Source organism: Pieris brassicae, chromosome 14 (assembly GCF_905147105.1).
Source record: "Pieris brassicae chromosome 14, ilPieBrab1.1, whole genome shotgun sequence".
NCBI classification, from domain to species: Eukaryota; Metazoa; Arthropoda; class Insecta; order Lepidoptera; family Pieridae; genus Pieris; species Pieris brassicae.
Genome location: NC_059678.1, coordinates 1,354,184 through 1,380,090, shown reverse-complemented (window position 1 = coordinate 1,380,090; position 25,907 = coordinate 1,354,184). Strand labels below are relative to the sequence as shown.

At 32.7% G+C, this 25,907-nt stretch overlaps 2 protein-coding genes and 1 long non-coding RNA gene across 10 annotated transcripts in view; 1 reads left to right on the top strand and 2 right to left on the bottom strand.

Annotated features, from left to right (window-relative positions):
- LOC123718128 (protein hu-li tai shao) overlaps window positions 1-4,416 on the bottom strand; it is a 67,463-nt gene extending 63,047 nt beyond the window's left edge. For 3 of the 5 annotated variants that reach the window (XM_045674530.1, XM_045674531.1, XM_045674532.1), the window contains exon 1: window positions 4,133-4,415. The gene's annotated coding sequence lies outside the window, so the exon portion shown is untranslated. Of the gene's footprint in view, window positions 1-4,132 lie in introns of all 5 variants that reach the window. The other 2 variants (XM_045674528.1, XM_045674529.1) reach the window with 1 other exon arrangement.
- A 1,832-nt stretch (window positions 4,417-6,248) lies between these two features.
- LOC123718113 lies at window positions 6,249-7,290 on the top strand. Its single transcript, XR_006754926.1, has 2 exons — window positions 6,249-6,366; window positions 6,879-7,290. It is a non-coding gene; the product is annotated as an uncharacterized LOC123718113 (long non-coding RNA).
- Window positions 7,291-9,628: 2,338 nt separating this feature from the next.
- Window positions 9,629-22,236, bottom strand: LOC123718048. 4 transcript variants are annotated; one of them, XM_045674409.1, is made up of 10 exons: window positions 22,132-22,236; window positions 21,623-21,762; window positions 20,244-20,308; window positions 19,342-19,494; window positions 18,390-18,475; window positions 18,093-18,175; window positions 17,578-17,670; window positions 15,969-16,056; window positions 15,528-15,656; window positions 9,629-9,674 (listed from the first exon to the last, which is right to left on the bottom strand). In XM_045674409.1, the coding sequence occupies exons 2-9, from the start codon at window positions 21,755-21,757 to the stop codon at window positions 15,529-15,531; spliced, it is 831 nt and encodes a 276-aa protein (XP_045530365.1). In that variant the 5' UTR covers window positions 21,758-21,762; window positions 22,132-22,236; the 3' UTR covers window positions 9,629-9,674; window position 15,528. The 4 variants fall into 4 exon arrangements, with proteins under 4 accessions (XP_045530365.1, XP_045530364.1, XP_045530367.1 ...); XM_045674408.1 differs by lacking the exon at window positions 9,629-9,674 and adding an exon at window positions 12,208-14,373; XM_045674411.1 differs by lacking the exon at window positions 9,629-9,674 and having other exon boundaries at window positions 12,208-15,656; window positions 18,093-18,172.
- Window positions 22,237-25,907: the final 3,671 nt, after the last annotated feature.

The following is a 25,907-nucleotide window of genomic DNA, read 5'->3' as shown; positions in this document are numbered from 1 at the left end:
GCACTCACGAACTACACCTCGTAGTGTTTAGTAAATAATTCTAAGATCCATATTAAAAATAGATTATTAGACATCGTGCGGTTTTAAAACTTTGGTTTAAACATCTACTACCAACTATATCCCTCAGTTCAATCGAGACAAAAAATGAGAAAAATAAAACTTGTGAATATTATTTCCGTGGATTCCTCTGTTATAAATGTCATCCCAAGAACCGATTGTAGTGAAAGTTTTGTCTGTTTTACAGTCTTCGGGCTGTTTCCTCTAGAATGTACATAATTTTACTTAACATATTAAAATAAGATTCAGTTGATGATCTGTCAGAGGGCAGCACTTACAAGAACTTAATTTTGTATTATATTCTATGTTATCTATATATCACTTACCGATTATTACTGTGAAATAGTAAGTGTTACGTTGTGCAACAGAAAATCTCAATTTCATTTAATATACTTCGAATTCCATATAAATTCAATAATCGATTTATTATAACTAAAAGGATCATCATTATATGGATTGTGCTTAAAAACATTACACTAAAGACACCTTTCACCCTACGTACTCAAATATATATGACAAAACTATATATCCAGCAACGCTACAAATATAAAAAAAATTATTACAAAAAATATATAGATTTCTTAATGCTATATTAGCGCTCCTCGGTACTGACGTTTCATGAATTTATATGGGAATAACATAACATTAGATCACGTGACCATTCTCAGGCCGCTGGGCGTTTATCACCTACGTTATGAATCGAATTTCGGTAATTTAAAAAAAAACTCTTTCGTCCAGTTTTATACCGTGTTAAACGATTTATAGAGATTAAAATAACCAATAATACACTATCACTAACTCTTATCAAGACCTAGTTTAAAAGCATTGTAAAACGCATGTGCCTATCCAATTTTGTAGCTTATTGGCAACGGGCCACGATGCGGCGATTACGTCATCACAGTAATTGACTATGAAATGGGAATTATAGAAGTCATTTTAGAATACATGAATGTATTCACCATCAGCCTAGTCTGTGGTTGAGATTGGAGACTTATTATGACTCCCGAATGTCAAAATTATCAGTCCGACTTGAGGCTATGTTTCATTTCTGAATCTGAGGATAAGTGCTGATATAGATCTAGTCAAAATCCAATTTACAGCCACTTCTCAGTTCAGGCATCAGATGAGAAGAACTGGCAAGAACATCTCTGTCAATCATTTTAACAGTCAAGTTTATCTGTAGGCTATAATTACACAATGCACCATGTGACAATAAACAAACATTGAGCTTTCATCAACAGCAGACATGGAGTAATAGGAGAATACACAAACAATTCACGACACATCATATATCAAACTGCATCACACAATATCTCAATATTAAGTATGACACAATCAGCATAGACTTACTGCACTAACATAATACATTTATTAACTTTTATTTTATTTGAATTTAAAGATATTTTTTTTATTACAATGTTTATCATAATCAGTTATTGAACTCAATTAATAAAAAAACTTTAAAATATTCTTAGTATGGATATTCTTAGTACATCAAATGTCAATATCAAAACATGCCCGTTTTGTATAATAAAATGTATACGGGTTTATCATTTGTTATAATCAACATTATACCATGAACCTATTATTAGAAGAGCAATTTGAATTTTTTATGGGTGATTTACATTAAAACAAATTATAATTTGGGACAAAAACTAGATTTTGTAGTTATAGCAAATTAAAAGATTGTAATGTTTTAACATTACATATTACATCTATGTAAATTTAAGTGTCCCTTTCCTTCTTCCTTGTTAAATAGAAATATATATAGGTGTTCATTCTGGAGAATCCAACACCTATATATATCAAATAGTATATTGTGTATGTAATACAAAATACTATTTGATATCATCAACATGTATGTAACCTACTTATTAGTTAGGTATAAAGGTGATGCCATTTCTAGCTATATATATGTTATAGGTGTAAGTAACACTTATAAAATATATATTCCCTCATGACTACTTTCTAAATACACATCCTACATATTACTTTAGTTATATGTACAGTATGCTACAATAAATCAGGTTATTATTTAAATTTTGCACTATAACATTTTATATGTTATATTACCACCAGTACCAATTCTCTGTAACTCTCAGCAATTCTAAATTCCATTTGGATTTCAGCACAACAGCCATAAAAATGAAGTTATTTAAGGCAGTTTAACCAACCATTATATAAAAAATTTATATCATTATATTTACACATATGTATAACGTTATCTTTCATAGGTGCTATTTGTCCACTATCAGTCACTGATAAGTGATAACCTGTTTCCACTTATAATTTATATCTGCTTTTTGATTCCCAATACAATATTTAATAAATTGTTAAAATATATAATTGTAGTTTTCCTATTTCAGCAATCATAGCCTGAACCATGGTAATTTCATTTAAATAACTGCTATAGATGTTAAATATTAAATGAATAGATGTGATAATGGAGAATACACAGAAAGGCATATGGGTTAATTAACTATTTGACTAGATTCTACTATGATTCTATTTTCCATACTATCTAGCTTAACAATTAAATAAAAACTGCTGTTAAATAAAAATGATTAAATTTGAATATTTTCTACATTTCAATGCTATATAGATGTCGAAACAAAAAATTAGAATCCACGCACAGACAATGGTCCTCAAATAACTGCAACAAAAAATTAATAGCACATTTTTAGTCTCAATTTTATAACAAAAGACTTCTTACATTGTCAAGACATTGTAAAATTCAGAGATGTCAATGCTTCTAACTGAAGATATCAGTTGTCATGGGTAACTTATTAATTTAATTTTTTTTCTGCATTAACATCAGAGTATTACTCCGATTTTAATGCAGATAGCCTACTAGGACATGTATCAGGGTTATATACTTTAAAGACTTTAAAATGATTCTTAATTATATATAATTTAGTAAATAAGCTTAGCAAATTAAGTCAAGGGTTCTTAAATACCAAATCATTAAAGAACAAACAAAAGTAATTGAAATAGATCTTGTTTCACAACGATTTTAGGTACAATTTAATTTAATAAACAAAGAAAGACTTTAAATAACTTACAATAAAAGAAAGTTGGCCTTTTCAACCATGTGCTGATTAAAGGTGAGTTCAATAAAGTTAAAAATAAAAACTAACTTTCCATGGCATTTGAAATGGGAACATCATTACTATAATAAAACTTAAAAGGTCTATTTAATGTTACAAGTTTTTGTAAACCATAATTCAGTGGTATTTGCAAATGACTGCTTCGCTGAGTTAATATGAAATACAATAAATGTGTCCAACATTTCTTCATTTTTTTAAAAGGATATAATAATACTTTAATAGAAAGTAAAAAAAACCCACCTTTAAGTTAAAAGTCTAATGTACATGCTACCCCACCCCCAGAAGAAAAAAAATCCAAGGAACATAGGGCTTGATTTATTTAGAATACAATAAATAGAATGTATTATATTCTAGCCACCAACTATTTACCATATTAATTTAATTGCATAATTTGAAACTATGAAACAAATGTTGACAAAGATTTAAAATAAATTAAAGACGAATGAGTCGTGTAATTTTTCAGTTAACCCTGAACAATCTCGATTATTAAATCTGAGACTAGTAGTTACGATAATCCAGCCGATTTATAAAGCACTATTTATTCAGTGTATGTATCAATTCAAATAACATTTTAATTCGATCGGGTTAGATCGTCAGCCCGCGCCCTCAGTGACATCACCTCTTCTAGTAGATAACAACCAATTGAAGTCACGCCCAGTATATTTTACAGCATTCGGCACGTAATTATCAACAAAAGGTGAAAAGAACCACGTACAATCTATATATTAACCTATTAACAACGATATACGCTTTTAAAGTTTTTAGAAAAGATCGTTATGTTTAATACGCTAATAACATAATTCTAGCGTCGAAATTCACTAAGACGGCGTCCTAGTCATTATGCAGCTGAGAGCTAAAAAACGTCCTATTTATATTGACAGTACGACAACCACACCCAAAATTGTAAAGTTCATAGATTCGTATAAGATATTTATAAATTAAAATCATATAAAATAAATTAAACTTACAGGCTTGAAGCAAGACAATAAGGAAGATAATTATTTGTCACACCACAAAAATCACTTCACTTAGCGAGTAACTGGAAACTTACACTAAGCACACATACGACATTATATTGCAAACAAGACGTGCACAAAACGTTATTTTGTGTTTATTATTGCACTAGCACCACCGACATTACGCGTAAAAGCGTTATTTCTTTTTTTATGCGAAAAAAGAAGCTAGTCCGTACCGCTACCAAAGATCGATGTCGGCTTTTGTTTCGTTTTTTCGCCGACAATTACTGGCGTCGCTAGCGTAGTTATAACAAATGTTGCCATTCAAAATTCACCATAGACAACTATTTTTTTTATTATATATTGTCCATAGTTATTGAAGCGATTGCCATATCTTACATTTCATATTTTACCTTAATTATCAATAAGAGTTTATCGCATTGCTAAAGGAGCGCCAATTTGATAAATCACATTTGACACCTCATTAAAATTAAATAGTGTAACTTTCTTAGACTAAACAATTTGTATAAGTTATATACATATTTATTGTGATGTAAAAATAGAAGGTAATTTCAAATTACGAACATATTTTAACTATACTAAAACGTATAATTTGTTTCATTAACTATAAAAATACGAAAATTTCTATATAATTAATACCTATAATTATGTAGTTATATAAAAATGTTTTCATAATAACTGAATTTGAATCAAATATGTTGGAAACCCATATAAACAAAATTCACATTAATCGATGTATAAATCGAATCACCTTTTCATGAAGATATTATAATTACAACTACTACTATAACTAATAAATGTCGAATGTGATCTATTAAATTAGCTATTTCACTGGCAGGTCATGCGATGTTCTTCATCAGGTGGCATTATTACACAGCATATACATAATTGCAATCTGTATTAGAAACGTTAACAGCACTAGAGCCTGGCTTTGTAAGTGAACCACAGCAATATTACTACAACATGTTGTCGTCAGTGTAAGCCAGTGGTATTCTGCAACATACATATGTAATTAGCTTTATAAGCTTAAGAGAAGTTATACCATTCTTAATAAATGAGATTGCTTTCACTCTTATATATTTATATTTGATTAGGTATGTTAAGTATTGGCTTTAAAATTCAAATTCTAAATTCTAAATTTCAAAAACCCATCAAGGCGTTTCTATAGGCAAGATAATGAATCTGGTTAACTTAATCTAAATAAATTCTTAATATCTCTTTAATTCTTTCATATCTATAAAAGTATTCTTATCAACGAGTAACTTAGGATACTTCTTTAAAAATATGTTTTACATTTTAATAATATACTTTAGAAAGGCATCTCAAAGGTTTGAATTAATGTTAACAATAAATTTAAAAAGAAGTTAGTACAGCGTTATAATAAGTGCTATTGTAATTTAATCATACTTAAATGTTGGGTAGTTCCATTGCACTGGCAAACTTAACTACGACGTTCCATATCTCGCAATGAGATCTTCTAAACGGTATGTATTAAAAATTTCATAATGCTTTTACTGAATATTTTATTTTAACTTTAATATAAGAATTATTATTAAATTTGATTAAAAACATAAAACCATACACATATACATCACCCTGACTAAAGAATGAAGCTATTGGGGAACGGAACGTATAGGTCCATAGCCCCTTATGTCAAATATCAAACTGTCATAGTCAAAAAATATATTCAATTTATAAAATGTAACTCATTCATATTCAAAATGGCGTGCAAGTAGGTTGTGCGTTACTGTTATTTTAATTTTTAGTTTTTATTTTACAAAGTTTACATATTGTTGACTTAAAATAAGTAAGTATTAACGATATAAAGTGTATTTATGTGATCAAAAGATGTGGGACTGATTCAATTATATGATTTCCAGCTATAATGGGCCGGTCGCCTAGTCCCCGCCGGCGTGACCGAGATGACAGGCGGGAGCGCCGTGACCGTGATCGTGATAGAGATAGACGCCGGCGAACGCGATCACGATCACGGTCACTAGAACGCAGGCGACGATCCCCAGACAGAGAAAGGCGGCGCTCGCCTTCGCCGAGACGACGGCGTTCACGGTCACTCTCTCCTGGCCCAAGCACCTCCTTCGTTCCTAAACCTAAGAAAAGTTACGTCGAGCGACCCATCGTCACCCCCGCTGATTTAGAGGGAAAGTCACCAGAAGAACAGGAAATGCTTAAAGTGATGGGCTTTTGTGGCTTCGATACAACGAAAGGTAAGAAAGTTGATGGAAATGTCGAAGGTGATGTGCATGTCGTTCTAAAACGTAAATATAGACAGTACATGAATAGGAAAGGAGGTTTCAATCGACCGTTGGACTTTGTCGCATAATGGTATCGCACAATCTTGGACCTGCAGGGTCGTAGCCATGTGATAGTTTTAAATCTTGTCCTAAAATCTAGTTTAACTGGTTTTATTCCCATACAAGGAACCCCATCAAAATATCTCTCATCTTAATGCAATCCTGTTGGAAGTCTATTCATATGAGGGGTGTTTAAACTAGTTGATAGCATTGAATAAAAGTTGCTTATTATAGATGAATAACATATTGTGAAAAGTAACCGTAAACTAATGTGGGGACAAGATTTAAAACACATTTATAGATATAAGTGTTATATACAATTTTTCAATTCTGTATTTAAGTTATAGCTATGATAATACTGAGAAACCAAAAATTAATATGATAAGCCGTTTAATTTGGCATTCAAAATTATAAATTACTTTCAGGACTCCCGTGTTACAAAAAGTTTACAGATGCACCTCAAACATTTTTTAGGAACAGTCAAAGAAGGTAAAATTCGTCAAAATTTAACATGATTTCCTGAGAAAAGTTTATATCATAGCTATAATTTAAATATTCTATAAGAAGCGGCTGAGTTTATTAAATTAAACCATTTTACGGTAACAATATAAATTCAGCTGTTCATGTTTTGCATAAGGATATCGGTTTAGCATCTCAACTTTGCATTACTAAACTTCGACAGAGCTCAGGGCTATTAGTTATAACTGCAAACACATAGTACATACTATCTCTATCAGTGATAATAATGTTGAATTTGTAGAGACATTCCATTTAATAAGATTTTTACTATCTCTAAAGTCAGTAATATAAATGATGGCAAAAATCAAACATCACAAATGAATAATTGTCATATAACTGTAAAAACTGAAAAATTAGAAGCCAGACGTGTTTGTGTTTGTTGACAATCTACATTTACATTGATATCATGACACAAACTTAGTTTCTTGAGATAATTGGAATGAACATCGATATATGATGTTAAAAGTTAGCCCTTGTCTTCGTATACACATGTTATCAAACTAATTTCATGTGAGTCTTGCAAGTTGAGATGTTATTACCAATTAGATTAGGCCGTTACACAGTGCCCGTGCGTTGCTTACGCCCGCACGGTGCCCCGAAATAGCGCCATGCGCACCAAGAAACATATTGAAGGTGGCTCTGAAGCGATTTGTAAGGTCTTAGTGAAGTTATGGAGTTATAGACTATCTACACTCATTCCAAACAATATTATTTACCTTTTATACAATCTGCTTTCCAGATTATCTTATAAGCTCCAAGCCATTCAATTTAAAAGATCCAACCTTCACTAAACCGTTAATAAGACTGAAGCTAAAGTGCCTTAGTTTTAAGTTTCCCGCGCGACGTGTCTTCAATAGATATATTTTTACACATATACACCCCATACCCCCGATCCTCCACAACTACAATAGTTAAAGATTGTCGAGTCATAGTGTTGTTTTTTTTTCTTTCTATAAACGAATACAGCACTATGCCACGACAGTCTCCATAGACAATATACAAATGTTATATTATTATTGTATTTTTATACGCACCCACGTCGCGCGGGGGGGCACGCCTGGCGTATGACATCACATCAAAGCCAACTTCACTTGTTTGTCACAACACCAGCACTCCCCGAATGAATCAAATCAACGAAATCTTAAAGATAAATATCAAGAAAAATGTGATTTGGATTGCTTTTATAGTACAAAGAGTTGTTCGTTTGTTTGTGGACTATTGGCGATTGTCCAGTTAACAAAAACTCATGCAATTTGAAATTTAAAAATCAGTTTTACCACTAACATTTGGTTTAATCACCAAACCATTAATTTTCCATTGGAAAACCAAAGATTCATTCCCACGTGTATATACCACGTTTTTTTTTATTCCAAAATTGTAAATTTTCGGTCGTAAGTGTAAATTGAAATAAGTATAAGATGTTTGTACAATTTCATTAAATTAATTTCATTGTAATTCTCAAACACATTTATTTCTGTTATAAAAACGTATGGTAACCAAAAAAGGGTTAAGAGCTTACAATCATTTTAATTTCGTATTGTCTACAAATTTGTATTAAGCCAATAAATGTTCATTCAAATTTGAGTGTACCTCCACTAAGATTTATAATTCTGTTTTGAATTTTAAAAATACACTAAGATTTATAATTCTGTTTTGAATTTGAAAAATACTTGCATGAGTCTTGCATAATTTGATTTATAACAATATATCTTCTGAAATAGCTTTTTCTAAAAATAAAATCTTTTTGCTCAGGGTTCGATTTATACGATGATATTAAAATGATTGAGAACTCTTAATTAGTTTGTAGTTTTCTGTACCATAAGTAAAAAGTACGGTATGAAAATACAAAATTAATTTTTAATTTATGTATATTTCGAATGACAAAATATTATATATTTTGAGTCGTTATTTTTCCACATTTGTTTTCGTCATATGTAATAGAAATAAATGCTTATGTATTTTGGTTTTGTAATTTCTGTTTGATCACAGATTTTAAAGGTTGGTACGAAATGTTTGTGATCAAATGTCGAGTTTGAATAAAATTATGAGTTTAAAATTTGTTTTTTTTAATTTACCCTACATGTGTATAACCAAAGGTTTGACTCATGATTCTGTGCATTCAGAGTCAGGCTGCGCAGGCGATTTTTCAAAGTGCAATTATAGGTACCGGCAAACATATTGAACAAATGTCCTTCCCTGCGCAGAAGCGATTTTTAGGTAACCCCTCACAGGCGCGGGGGCGGCGGAAGAGTGACGTGTCGATCGCGTGATTGACGTTTGTGTCCCGCGCTGTGTGCGATGTCCAAACTTTCCCCCACTCCCTTATTTAATACTCAAGAAGTTTGCTAGTACCCGTAACACTTTGTCATTGAGTATCAAATACTTAGCATCTACGGGATACTAAAGAAAAAGATTCTGATAATAAATTCTTTATGCTGTCCAATTATTTCTTGATAAACTTGCTTTAAGTTATTAGACAATTGTTTCTCACCCTGACATCCTTGGTCTTAAAGGTTGTGTCTTCAATACAACAATGTAGGCAATAACCCGAGATCTTAGAAAACAACCAGCAATGACTCGCACTTCGTCCACTCCATTGAGCGTCAATCCTGCGCTTCAAGCGATTGACACCACGATGGTACAGGTCCGCAAGCCTTGCAAGACGCCTATTATCTGTAGAAAAATGCCCGCCACAGCCCGAACTGAGGAGTGAGGTGAACAGTAAGAGTTATTTAAAACTTGCGGCGCACCACCACATCTTGTCCAGCTGCCCACTGACTTACGAGTCCCTCGAGAGCGTACAGTTCGGTATCACTGGAAGGGGACACTTTCCCCACTCCATTTGTTAATGCTCAAGAAGTTTGTCGGTATCGGTACCAATGCCCTCTGACAGTGAGTGTCCATTGGCCTCGGTATCACTTAACGTCAGGAAAGCCCTTTGCCCCCTGGTCTAATAATCAAAGAATTATGAGAGAAACAAATGTCATCTTTGTCTATAGCATAGAGTTATAGATAAAGCATTGAAGGTTTAAAATGAAACAAAAAAGACAATATAATATATTTATAACATTTACAACACTCATTCACAACACAATGAAGACGATAATTATCAATACATCTCCATTACTATGAGATATGTACGCTTACCAATAGATTTCTATGTTAGACAAATATGGGGTCGATTTTTGAATTGTAACGAATTCAAAAAGATATTAAAAATGTATAAAAAAACATTTATATTCTAATCGAAAACAACAATTATTAATCAGATTTTTATAATAACACCGTCATCAAATTACAGTTAAAGGAAATAGGCAACTGAGTCACACCAATGTTTTGATTTGAAGCTAAAAAATTTAAAAGCTTGATCCAGTGACGGCTGTAACCTTATAATCCAGGGTGCTTATTGCACACGATGCTTGCTCCCCCAAGCATAGAGCAAAGATCAAGGATGTCTCCAGCCAGTTGCCAAGTGGAAGGCTAGCAGAAGCAGGCATGGGGAAAGAGGTATAAAGAAAATGATGACTTTACAGCTGGCATTAACTGTACTCTAGTGTGAACTAGCCTGATCTCTAGTGTGAACACGAGAATAGTACTAGTTTAAAACAGTTTTTAGCCCTAAAATATGGAGAAGCTCCAATAATGCGGTTACATTGATTACTGGCAGATTAATCCGCGAAACGAATCCAGGAGAACAGACTACAAAAAAAATATATAAAGAGTGACAGTGAATCTGTGGAAGGAGTAGCCAGTTTAACATGGCTCCTTTGCTTTTTAAAATAACTTGTACACGTTTACCAAATTTACCCAAAATCGGATCGAGTTAGCAGTTCGTGCTAGCGAACAAGGCTTCGAATCTTAAGGGATTTTTTTTAATTGGATTCTCTAGGAGGCAAAGAAGAAACCTCTATCTGCTCCCCCCTATCGACCTAGGTAAAGATTACACACGGCCATTGACGCCTTTGTCAAACAATTATTCCCTAAATTGTGTAGTAACTCAGTTGCAATTCAAAAATCGACTCCGATTCAAACTTCTATAATCTGAGGCCATAGCTTGTATACGTAAAAAATATTTATCGAAAAGTAACAAAAGGTATTTGTATCTTAAACCGTACATCGAACTGAACAGTTCTTGAACGTTCGACTCTCATACCAATTATATGAATCTGTCAAACACAAATTATGACAAACTTGACGTTGATGTTTCGTCAAGTCTGCTCTATGACCTCTACATCTTAGGCTTAGCTCGGGACGAATTTATTAAGACGCATTGTAATCTAGGTAATTCATCTATTTGATTAATTTATATTATGTAGAGGAAGGTTTGTGTACTGTAAGCTTTGTGTTGCATTAGCGCGTTTCAGTGTATGACACCATCACAGGTCTTAGGGCCAGTCAATAGTTAGACTAGAATAAGATCTTCCCTTGGAGGAACAGTACACCAACCTTCCTCCTTATTGCTGACCCTGACGTGACGCCTTTTCTCTGTCTGACCTGTCATGATTTTGTCAGACAGAACTTAGTTGTGCTCTACCCTTATGGGATATTATATTTTATTCTTAAATGCGCCTAAAGAAACTTTAAGCTATGGGTAAAATTATTAGGAACTTGAGAATGCTTTTCAATCGCTTAACTCTGTCTAAATCTAAAAAAAACAGCAAGTTTACTCTGTAAAACCTAGCCTAATGAAATCCTTCATAAGCGTTAAACAAATATTCTACAAGATTTTGTCGACTTCTAGTAACATATTTTCTACAAAAAGGTTATCTTTGAAGTTATGCCAAACTCACATTCGAACTCCTAGTTCCAGGCCCAGTACATCTGGACATCGTACAATAACACAAGATGATCAAGAACACAGCAGCGACCACAACTGGCGTTCAACCTTACTAAAATCTGTATTTGCAAAATTGTGTAAATGAAGTGAATCATCAGCGTTGGTAAAAAATTACCATTACATTTTTCAGTTACGCGTCACATTTTATGGTTACGTGCCATCTTTTTCTTGTCCCTACCACTGTTGATTCTAACAGATTCGAAGCCATTAATAACAAATATATATAATAATGATAACATGATAGTAATAATTATATTACAATTAATGAAATTCTGTAATAATCTTAGTAGTAATAAGGTAAAATGAAATAATTGTATTCATGTCTATGATAATGAAAGCCTTTTGTTAAACTTTATCTTATTTAACTTTATTTAACCAATTTCTGTAAAGTTGCATATAGTAGATAATTTTTCTAAAAATGAGGTCATAAAGAAGTTTCAGTTCTTACGTGTGTACACTAGTACACGCACACATTTATATTAGAATTTTAATTAGTCAGTTTTAAAGAGTAATCTTGCTGGATTTGTTGTATAGCAAATGAAGCACGTATGCATTCACGTAAACTGCAACTAGAAAACAATATTACATCTAAAATAAATAACTATAAATGCTGTACAAATTGTAAAAGCTAACAGATCTCACTCTGTAAACCCAAAAAACTTACTTTTTCAACAACAAAATTTTCAATATCGATTCAATACTTTATTGGAATAACTATTGGATGTTACAGAGGTCTTTAATACCTTCCTAAGATTGCGGTTAACACTGTAGATCCTAAAATTTAACCTTTGAACGAGAAATAATCTTAGTACGTACTATAAGACCAAAATTAGAAAACCTGTTGGGGAAAAAATGGAATCACAAACCAGATAAAAATATTGAGCGTTATTTAATAATGGTCACAAAATTATGGCGATAATATTTTATACACGCTTTGAGACAGTAAGGTGTTTACGTAAATTGCATTGGAGTGAGCAGGATAGATATATTTTTCTGCGTACAATTGTTTGCCACCACAGTGGTGGCAGACAAAGTGTTGTAATAGGAACAATTTGGCTGGATTTGGAGATTTAATTAACATTTAAACTCTTGAGGCTTGTCAACGTTACCATAAATAAATACAAGCAAGGAGGACGAAGCCCGTTAAAGATTAATTACGTGACCACTTTAGGTTAAAACAATTTGGTATTGAAATTTTAGGTTACGCGGAATTTTAAGACGAATTTCTATGCATAGTATGTGTCTGTCTCTAAATAAAAAGGATCGAGATGTATCCATTGATTAACATTCGTTTAATAGACAAGTCGGTCTCAATGTTGGGTCTGAGCGTGAGAGTTCGAGAATCCTTTTTTTTAGATATGGGTTAATCTGCGCTAAGTCTTGACTATGGAAATATTATAAAGGCAGGCAACACACTTACGAGCCAACTTCTGTATCAATAACCAAAACATAAAGATAAATAACTATCATATATTACAACTATACGCGTCACCCGTAGGCCTTATAAAACGTAAACTATTATCTGTTCGTCACTTTCTTTATATTCTGTGATGAAAAAGATAGTTTTAGTAGTTTGACTGAATTAAATTAAATGTAAATTTCCTTTATAACTTACTATCATATTTACAAAGATAAAATTGATTGTTTTGTTCTACTCTTTTCACTCTAAATGATGTGAGACAATCTATTTGAGGCCTTTAGGGTATCAATAAGTTAATATTATTATTGTAGATTTCTTTAATAAGCAAAGCAACTCTCTAGTTTTGTCTTAATTTTAATGGAAGCATATTTTTCCACTAACAAACATATTGCATTTTAAGAATGACATATACCGTTACAGAATATGACAGATGACAGTTGACACTGTCGACACCATGTTTATTCGAAAACTTTTTATAATCACTTTAATTCGTCCTAATTATTGATTTATTTGACAATAAAGTCATTATGAATATACTCTATTACGAAAGTTGTCAAAGTTACAATTGACGAATGTGTCATGCTCTGTGTTTGATGACGTGGTAGTAACTAAAGATGAGACGGATAGATGCTGTGCCGGATACCAAATATTTGGACAATCTTGAAGGCGGATACCTGAATACTAGTGTCAAATCATGAGTCCATGACTAAGCGATCGGGTGGCCTTGGGTGCTCCTGCGCCCTTCAGTTTATAAGTGACATAAGCACTTCTTTTGTATTCTTGACTCATGAATTGATTGCGATGCTAAGGTCATGAGAAAACGTCTTGTAACAATTTTTTATTTTATTTTTCGTATGAATTATTTAGCTCTTTTATTAAAAACCAACGAACCCGATTGGTATGATTAACTATAAATGCTTTATGATATACAACATTCTTCGTTTTTCTGGCGCGTATATAAATAGTTTTGTCGATATTCCGACATGGGACCAGACAACATATAAGGCCATGTGTAAAACATGGAATTTCAAGATTAATGCCACAAACAATTAGCGACTGTAATTATTTTATATGTATTTTATCAGTATAATAACTCTGACTCATTGTACTTACATCCTCTTTGACGATATTTACAGCACGCATTCTGTCAATGTTATGTCAAACGTCATAAGGTTACATCAGAAAAGTTAGAATTGTAATAATCTTGGTATCGTAACAAAAGTATTCTTAAATTTTCTAATTTTCTGCGCATTTTATTTTTATTTCATAAGATACTTCTCCTGACAATAAAAAAAGAATTAGCGAAATCGGTCCAGTCGTTCACGCGTGATGTCGTGACCAAGGGAAGTAGGGATTCACTTTTATATATATAGATTGATTATTCTGTATGTAAAGTGAAGGTTTTTACAGAACAGGGCGGCAAACGGCCCATGGACACTCTCAATGACAATTGCCGGCCTTTTAAGAATTAACGTTCCTTTCTTGAAGAAAAGGTGCCTTCAATCTTATATGGTATTTATTTGGCATTAAATATCGAAAATTTGAGCCGGATAGGCCAGTTACCGAATATCCGTTTCATCTCTAGTAACATTGAGTTACTGTAATTTAAAGTAATGTGCGCGTGTATCTTCATATATATTTTATATGTAATATTTATATTATTTTAATTAATTATTTACGGACATAACTACACATTTATCTTTCGTATTATATTGAATTCTGACATACTTGTCCCATAAGTGTTTGTCAAAAGTTAATCTGGTATTTTGAAGTATAGTGACAGTAGAGAATTTTACTCTTCGTTTTGATATTACTGACAGCCAATGGTTTTATTACGTTTCGACATATTCACAAACTAAATAATAATTTCATCATAATAATGTAAAAAATACTGAGATTTGAGATCACATCTGACAACCATTTATTTTGACAAATTGTCTTACTGAGAACGGTCATGTGTTGTTTTGACAACCATTTCATCGTATAATGATAATCAGGTGATACAATATACGTTCACATTTTTTATATTTTTGACAATTATTAGCATTCATTATTGCTTTGACAACCATGTACATATGAGGGCATTTTACACAACTAAATTAAGTTATACATCCATCCATAGACAATAATTTACAAACGTAAATGACAATATTTTTAACACTGCTAATCGCGCAAATTAGTCAACTTATAAAAGCATTAAGATCATTATTTAGTTTTGACAACATTTTGACACAACTTAAACATGTTAGATTTGAGATCATGTTTGACTTTGACAACCATCCAGATATGACAACATACCTTAGAATGGCGATGCCTCGTCCAATGTATGAAGCCAGTTGAATATCATCATATTACGCTCATACTTCGACAGAGCCCTTCCCCTTTCCCGCTCGAGGTCGGCAGCTGTCAAAGCTAAATGTGCCGCTTCTGAAAATAATATTTGTCAAAACAATATGGCACATTTTACAATTAATAACTATTTTACCAGCTATCAAATAATAAAAATACTTTATCGAAGAATGATAATAAAATATAATATTTAATTGAAAAAATATCACAATTAAATATAACAATATATGTCAGAAATAACGGAGGGTAGAACGGCCGAACGTAATTAAAGCTGTTAGTGCGAGGCATTTCTCTTTCAGCCGTCGTGCGGTGCGGTCGTTCCTTAAGTTCACAATGATAATATATAAGTAATATTTTTGCAGTAAATGTTTTTAAATATATTAATATTACCTGGATGAACGAAATTTGTGTTTTTAGTTGGCACTGTGATGGTGATGGGGCCAGGATTCACAGCTGATACCGCACTTACAGCGGCTGCCTAATAAAGAAATAATTTTATTAATAACTCAAATTAACTTACAATAACGTAAAAATACTGAGATTTGAGATCACATCTGACAAGCATGACTTTATTTTGACAAAATTGTCTTACGGCCATGTATCGTTTTGACAACCATTTTAAATTCTCACAGTATTTTATTGTATAGTAAGTGAGGTGATACAATACACGTTCATATAATTTAATAGTTTTGACAGCTATTAGCATTCATTATTACTTTGACAACCATGTACATATGAGGGTATTTTACATAAATTAAGTAATATATATTAATAGACAATCGTTAATATATATTTACATATGTAAATGACTATATTTTTAACACTGCTCGTTGTGTTCTTAAAATCGTACTATTTTAGCAACCAAAAGTTTACACCACTTACAAACTTATAAATTACTAGCTGCCCCAGCGAACTTCGTTTCTCCTTAATGTGGTTTTAGTCAGCTTTAATACCGTGACACGAAAGAATAATTTCACTGTATTATCGTCACTATGATTTGAATTTGATTTACACTTCGGTCTAAGTAACACCAAGAATTAAAAAAGTAGAAATAATTGAATTTCACGATATTTCGTTTACTGCAAAATAAATTTAATTGATACTTTAGCCTCAATAACACGTGGTAATCATGATATTGAATTGTAGCTTATATGACACGTTTGTCGGTTTACCATAGCAGTGCCATCTATTGATTACTCACTCAATCCAGTCGAAAAGTATCTTTTGGAGTTAACAGATAATTGTAACTGTCGATTCATTATAGACAAATAATTTGCAATAAAATATAATTCCCACTATAATTATAGATCTAAGCTATCCTATCTCCTAAGTTGGACCAGACTGCTCACGGTGTGCCAATTTAATTTAAAATCGGTTAAGTAGTTTAGGAGTCCAACGCGGACAAACATCGTGACAGGAGATTTATATATATTAAGATTAATAGAGTGTTGTGCCTTCAATGGGTTCGAACCCTGGCTGTGCACCAATAGACTGTCTGACTGGACTTGAAGGAAATCGTAAGACATGCATTAGACCAAAAAAAGCTCATCTTGAACAAGAAAACCAACTGGAAAACGAAACATGAAAAAGGTACCAAAATTGAAGCCCACTGATTTTTTTATATGCTTTTGGTAAACGAAACTTCTTTATCGGCGTTGGAAAAAAATTACGGTCACATTTTTCCGTTACGCGCCATTTTTTTCTTTTCCCTACCACAGTTGATTCGAAGAGATGCGAAGCCATTAATAACAAAAATATATAATAACGATAACAATGATAGTTACAATCTTAGTGGTAATAATGTAAAATGAAATAAATGTATTATTTGTATTTATGTGTATGATCATAAAAGCCTTTTGTTAAACTTATTTAATTGAACTTTATTTAACCAATTTCTGTAAAGTTGCATCTAGAAGATCATTTTTTCGAAAAATAAGGTCATAAAGAAGTTTCACTTCTTACGTGTGTACACTAGTACCCGCACACATTTTTATTTTACCTCTAACTTGTCCAAATTGAATTCAGATTGCGACATCCTCTCCAATGCTCTGTAGGTCGTGATCAACCGTCGCTTGATGTAGCTTTGACGAACCTGAAATAAATAAAAAAAATCCTCAAACTACAAGTTATGTGGGTATGTAGGAGCGTTCAAGTATTACGTAACGAATTTGGGGGGGGGGGGCGTCCTCTTGTAAAAAGTTACGATGCGGGGCGGGGATTGAATATTATTTTCCACTTTCCAGTACTTTACACCACATAATGGTAAGTTTTAGGTGTAAAGAGTCACTGGGGGTGGTCACGAAACGTTTTACTATTGGATATCGAAACGTTACGGCGCATTTCATAGGGGGGGGGGGGGGGGGCGAGAATCTCCAAAAATTGCGTGACGTTTTTATTTTTTCATTTCTTTTCACACACACATACCCTGGTAATTGTGGTCACGTGTTTGGAAGCCACTACTGACTCCAATTCCAGGAATATTACTTTGAAGTAGGTTAAAAATGGGTAAAATACCTTTTTATTGTCAGTGGGAAGCGTCCTTTGGGGTAGTTGGACCGGCTGCGACCTTTGTGGTGATGGTAGCTGAGAACCACCTACTGTCAAATGGCTTATTAATTCAATTTTTTTTAAATAAATACGAGTAAAACAAACGCTTCGAGGCACTTTCATAACGAGGGCAACACTGGTCAGGCCTATCAGTGTTGCCATGCCTCAGACAAAGATACTTATCGCAAAATATCTTTGGACAAGTCCTTGCAATAACACTTTCGACGTGTTTATGTTTTAAACGGGTTTTTTGGTTATACTCACCAGCCACCCAAGTGCTACAAGAACGAGATGCTGCATTTAAAGTCATGGCTTCAAGGGCAGCGCACAAACCAACTTCTGAAGTCGCGCTGCAAAAAAACATATTAACTAAAATCTTTCGTCTCTTTTTGTAGAGTAGTATATATATATATATACTACATATATATAAAACATAGCTTTGCAAAGCGTATACCTTGTAAATAATCATAAATTTATCAAAAAGAAACAAAAATATTGATTGACATGCGTTAGTCACGTGACAAATTGTCACAGATTAGTCAATCCGTCAATAAACTCCGTTTTTTACGCACGTATAAACTCTTCTTTGGAAGCGGATGTATGCACGCGCAAAGACGCGCCTTTTGGTGCACGCTCAACTCGTACGAGCGTTTTGCGTTTATAAGCTCGCCACCATTTGTATAAGCGAACACACCGAAATATGCAAATTTACACGCGTCCGGTTTTTTGAAGCGCGCATGCTTAAACGACCGTATACGCGCAGAAAAATACGCTAATGTGTAACCGCCCTTATTAACGTAACGTAACGACGTAATTTCTAAAACTCTGTCTTAGGAGTGTAATTTATCAAATATGTATTTGTTTACTTCAAGAATAATAATAAACACGTACAAAACATTTGTTTACGTATGTACAAGAGACGCCATCTTGCGTAGAGAAGGATTGTGACAGAAATCCTCGTAGCAGTGAGGCGTCCAGGAGACTTTTGTGCTTCTGGAAGGAGCTAGGCTGGCTAGTTAGCCAGAACTTTAGGCACAACGGACCTAGTAAGAGTCTAAGTGCCGAAACCGAAACCACCAACCTATCACCTTAATATTCTAATAAATAAACTGAAAAAGTATTAAAAAGCTCGTGTATGCACAAATTTCTTGCAAACTAGTCATATCGACATGATCTCATTCAACTTTAAAAAATCAAATAAATTTTGATTACTTACGATCTGACAGGCGGTTGAAAACCCGGAGCAGACACGTCACCAGCACTAAATGACCTGCGAAGTCCCAATTGGGCACAGAGAGACGCGCAACCTGCCAGAAGGTCGCGACAAGCGTCACCCTGAAGCGGTACTGCTGGTGAACCACGACGAAGGCTGGAATACGTTTAACCTTAGGAAATTTTGATTAACCTCAAAAAGCTATACATCTTAGCGATCTGTTTGAGATATTACAAACTGCATGGACTAGTTCTTCTTCCTAGCTGAGTTTCATCATCGGACGTCGAGGCAGAATACGAAATTCCACTCGTATCACCTCTATCACCACAACTGAGGGTTTCTTAAGGCAGTCTTTAACGCGCACTACCACTTTGAGGAACCAGCTGCCCACTTAAGTACATCCGAAACAATTCGACTTAGGGTCCTTCAAAAGCGTACTAATTCTTAAAAAGCCGGCAACGCACTCGCAAGCCCTCTGGCATTGAGTGTCCATGGACGGTGGTATCACTAAGCATCCTGCCCGTTTAGTCTATAAAAACTAACAAATTCGGACACATCTAAGAACAGACGTTTTGTATTCCCGATTCCAAAACAAAGGACTGTGTTTGCCAAAGCTTTTTTTCCTTTAGGGGTCTCTTTTCTCCTGTTCTCCTGATCCCCTGATTTTATTGAAAAGAGACTCAGATAGTCAAACTGTTCATAAAACTCCTAAATGCCATAAAATTTCCGCTAGCCGAATTGTATCATATACTCAATAGTTTAGCCAATTTGTACTAGATCCATACATTTTTCTTCCTTGTGCACTTTTCATAGTACATATTTTATTATATTTATGTATTATTCTAAATAACATACAAAATATACAATTACTAGTTACAAATGTTATATAAATGAATGTTAATTACCTTAATGCCTTTCCTTCGGGATTGGGACTTGCAACACGAAGTGATGGCTCCGGTCCTTGGCCAGCCTGGAATCCATTACATATATTTTATTAAGGAGCAGTTGATAATAACTGTACACTAATGGATCCATGCACTAGACAGGACTATGCACTTGTGCACTTAGAACACGCTCATACGGTGAAGGAAAACATTGAGGAAACCAAAAAATCAACAATTCGGCAGAGATTGTCTGGACTTAAGGAAGATTTTTAAGTAGCAGATACAGAAATATAATGGTGGTAGCACCACTTGGTTTTTAGGGGTTATCAAGATTTACATATAAATGCGCCCTTAATTTGAGAACTTGTAGTAAATGTTTACAATCTTGCCATTTAAGATAAGCCTCAAGGGTGTACAACAGGGAGTTAAGGGTGAATCACTTTTGTTTGTGGTGTTAGTTAAATTGATTGTATTGATTTAACAGTTATTTTTCCATTCAAATGATTTCCATGCCTAGATTTAGTTTTTTTATGTATGCCTATAAGTGCTTGTTATATAAAAAAAATTATTTTATTTTTCTTGTACCAGTGTATCAGTGATTCAAGCATTTGCAAGCTTTTATAAATTAAAATGAAATGCGTATTGCAATAATTAAATGACCATGTAGAGTTAAAATACAGTACTTTGAGGGTATAACTTAGGCAAGTAAACAAAAGACATGGCTGTACATTTTATAATAAAAAATTTTATAGAGCAAACTATTTAAACAAAATGTTTTCACAATAGTTTAAACATTTCTCTCTTTGATTTGACATTAATTTTTATTATTATGAAAGTAATGGGATGCCACACATAGGGCAAAAAGAAAAACAAATGCAAAGTGTAATTAGAATTAATAAAGAACTAATTGTTATTCTAGAAAAACTAAATATAAGTGGAAAGTCCTATTGATATGACAGAAATATGCAATTACCACTTGAAATACTTTGTATAAAAGTAGTGTTTACTAGTGTTTTTTTAAATCATTAATAATCATAGTGTAGATCTATATTCTGCAAATGATGATAAGATTACATGATTACTATACAAGTATATAGTAATCTAAAAGCAGTTCGTTGGGGTGATATCTAGTTTCTACAAACATGTAGAACAGTTGTACCCAATTTCATTTTCCAGTGTACCACTTTTCAGATTGGTCTAAGTATATAAAGGTAGATATGTAGGTACATTTGATAGACCACTAGCGCTTCAACTTAAGTCATGTGAATCTGTTTCTAGAATAATAATTTTAACAGTCAAGTAGGTGATCAGTGTACTGTGTCTGACACATATTGTTGATATTTAAAGTAAAGGCATGCCCAATTTAAACAAAATATGTGTGTGAAATAATGGCCACATACCTTACAGGCGAGCAACCGCAGTACTCTAGCGTCAGAAGCAGCAGATGATACACTAAACAGGGATAAATCTGTTGTCACAGATTCATGTGATGGGGAACGGGCTACCCCCATCCCTCTCCACTCCCCCGTACACATCTCTACTAAAAGTGAAAACTTCCAATTAAGTGACAAAGTATGTAAATATTTTAAAGTATTTAAGAGAATGGTAAAAGGAATAGTTGAATTACCCAGAATATTTATTTTGAGTTATTAAGAAAAACAAGGAAACAACATTATAATATAATTCCTTAATATATATATTTTCAATATTTTCTGAAAAAATTTCGTAATTATATATTATTAGATCGTATAAGTTAGAAATACTTAGTTTTTGTTATTTAATATTGAATTAATAATTTTAAAGCGATTAATATATAAATAAGCTATTTGGTAAACAAACAAGGCCCGGCATTTACGCCGAAAGTTCGAGCAGCAAAAACCTTGGTTTAATGTTTAAAAATATTCCTCACCACTCGTATTAGGCTCCACGGCGATTTTTTTTGTGCACGCGCGGTTGATATATAAATAAAATTATATTTTTTCTGTATAATATAGTTAAATCGTGAAAAATTCAAGTTTTGCGTCGATTTCAAGTTCAATGTCAAGTATCAGCTGTCATATCTCATTTCTCAGGGTAAGTGTTCTGTGATCGCAATTTCTTAGAACTAAACTCATTTACATTTTAATTCGGTTATCCCAATTAATTATTTAATTCATTTTTAAACAGAGTATTAGCGTTATCGAGTATTTTTATGATACTTAATTTACTCGTGTTTACACACAGTTTTTTATTTAAAACAGATGGCGCTAGTCAACTGAATCTAATAATGTCGATGATCGAGTACTTATTTAAAAGCGTTGATATAATGATTAGATAATTTTTAACCTAATTTTTTAAGGTTTGAGAAAAGGATCATAATGAAGTCGGGACATAGATATGGCTAAATAAAAAAATTACACAATTATTGAATATTTAAATAGGATAATATTTATATTTTATTGTTGGTACATGAGAACATAACTAAAAATATTGCTTTTTATAGGATAAAGTACACAAAAAGTCATAGTATACATTTTGAAAAAGTATGATTAATGTTTATTATGACCTCAGTATCAGGGTTTTAACCTTATGTATCGAATTTTTCTCCAAAAACATGCGTAAGAATTACGTAACCTTAAAACAATAATAATTCTAAAATTATGAAAGACTACGTGTTAGTTTCATCTGAAAATGCTTAACTTAGAATAAAATTGAATACGAAATAGTTATTTGCGTCGTATTTAAATCGTATACATAAATATTATTACACTTATTGATTCCGTTTGAATCGCTACATGCTATCGTCCAACGTTGAGTTTATCAAGGTATTGCTTGCTTAAGATCGGACTACATGTCACAATAAAACATATTTATTACTTATACATTTTCTGACATGCCAACCCGAGGTCATATCTCTATCGACAATTGCCATGTACGTAGAATGTGTGTGTGCTTTTTTAGTGACTCCAAATAACTATATAAGCCTTCAATTCGACGTTTATATTATTTTATAAAAATTACAATGCCTATACCCAAAAGCGGCCCATACTAACCTAGACTAAGAGTTTATTTTTATCAGTATTGAATTGAAGTGGCTTTATTGTTATTATTATTTATAGTTTAAATTACGATGGAACGGATTTCCTAGATGACAGCAGTTGTACCAGAATAGGCGCAGGTGTTACTTGTTGATCCCAGGCATGATTGTGTTTATACATTCCACAACTGAATGCTATTGAAATTTTTCTTAGTGGAATCGAAATTGTGTGTATCAGCCCTATTTGGGAATCAAACACGAGACACAATATTAAATCACGTACACTAAACTAAATATCGGAAATAGGATTTTTTATAACCACGTAAAATGAGATTAATTTGAAATGTATGATGATGTAATGTGGTGCGGTGTGGTGTGGTAATGGGTGCAAACTCATGTCTTTGAATCTGGTTAACCTATTTAATTATTGTAATGAATTGTTATGTTTCTAGAAGACACTTTCTTTAGCGAATTGTGAAATCAACTCTCGGTGTTCCCTGGGAGATGGACCTTCAATTGTTTAAAGAAAAAGTATACTCCTTCAAAGACCGGCAACGCACCCACTAAAATGGGTGTCCGTGGGCTGTGATGACTGCCTTTTTAGGGCTTCCCGTAAGCTCATTTGCCAATCGAATAAAAAAAATCAAATTATAAGTTTATTGCGTCGCTAACTAAACAAGGACTCGGTAAAGGCAGAGATTACTAACCGTTAGTCATTATTTAAATGATATTAAAATTAAATCGCCATGTAACCCCATCTTAACTTAAAGCCGAATACATAAACAGAAATAGCGTCAAGTACTATATCATTGTTGTATATATTAGTTGCAGGAAATACAAAAAATAGGGCAATTTGAAAAATATGTAAATTAATTTGTTTCTTTTTGCTTAAAATGTATATATTTTACTGCTGTCGTATATCATAACGTAGTAAGTAGGAATTATATGATAAGAAATGATTTACAAGTGCTTTCTCTCTTTCTCTCGTTTGACACGTGCGTAGAATATTTGCTGAATTAAAATGATAAAAAATTTAAACTAAGAAGACTAATTCCATATGTAAATAACTCAAAAACGCTCGATAACTACACGATTTTGAGTGTTTGTCTACAACTGTCAAAATATAGTCTTTGTAAATCGAATGCAATTTTTTTATTTTATTTATATATAAATTCTGAAACTACGTGTAAATATGGCATTACAAATTTTACACACATACACATCAATTATATTATTATGTAAGCAAGCAAAAAATTGAACAACTAAAAAAATAATAATAAACTTAAACCTCATAAAGATCATGATAAACAAAGTTACGGTTAGTTGGAAGGTTTTTTATAAAATATATCAATATTTTAATTAATGTTAGTAACTAAGTTGTTAGAGCGAGATAGCAACTATTTTTTTTAATATTTGTGTAATTTTAATCTAAAAGCAACCAAAACCAGTAAACCTATGATTGATGGAGGTGTTTTAGTTGTAGATTGGAGTTTTAAGAAGGTAAATAAGACCATAAACAAAAAACAGTAAAGTAAAAAAATTGTATTTCGGGCAAAGATTTTGACAAGAGCGACAACATCAACTAATTAAGAACCGCCATAAGGCCAAAGACAAGATTAAATTTTTAAAGGCCTTTATAGCGCGGGCGAGTTCTCAGAGCATAAGTTTGACAACAATTATGAATAACATAGCTTATTATTATGACAGTATGTTAATGTTCTATGAAAATTAATGTGACATTTGCATGCCTATTTTTATATGGCTGATTATGCGGATTTTTAATTACTAATCGACAATTCTGTTTATAAATATTTAATAATCGTTTACAACAATTATAAAACGTAGTATAGTGACATTTAAATCTCTAGTCCATAGATATTTTTTTGTAAGGCGCCAAGTCAGTGTTTTCCACCTTGGCCTTTATAAAACTCTTATGCAACCCATTTTATATTACAATTTAACAACTTTTCTACGGACACGGTGACGTGAGGTGTCTATCCCTACTATCCTTTAATGTACCCAACATTATTTGTCTTAAGGCTGTTGGGATACAAAAAATTGGAAACCAGAAGGAACTTACAGTTAAATATAATTTAATATTATACGTTTTTCTATTTTCGACATTATTCCATTGGCTTAGTATTGTTAAGATAATATTCTATGTATTTCTGTTAATAAATTTAAAAATAAAGAAACTTTAATTAGAGGTTTTACGAAGAAATCCCTAGGAAAAGGTTTCCGTAACGGTTTTCCGTCACTGTTTTAAGTAAAATAATGAAAAACCCCATTACCAATGAAATTGCCCCATATTTGGAAAACTGCCCTAAATGGTACTATAATTTACCTAGTCACTTTGTACAACATCGGTTCGTACTGACAGCAGCATGAGTAATACACATGAAACGTGTCACACTAACGCACACATTGACAGAATAACATTCGTCGGTGTGTGTTACTAACGAATATATTTTTTTAGGGATTCCGTATGTTTTATTACATTATAGGTAACAATGACTTTATTATTTATCAAACACAAACTCAAAACCACTTTATTCATATAGGTAACCATGAACGCTTATTAACGTCAACGGAAAAGATGTTAAATTAATTCTAAATTTTCATTTACTACCAGTTCGCAAGTCAAGGGCGTAGAGCGGACAAGAGTTTGA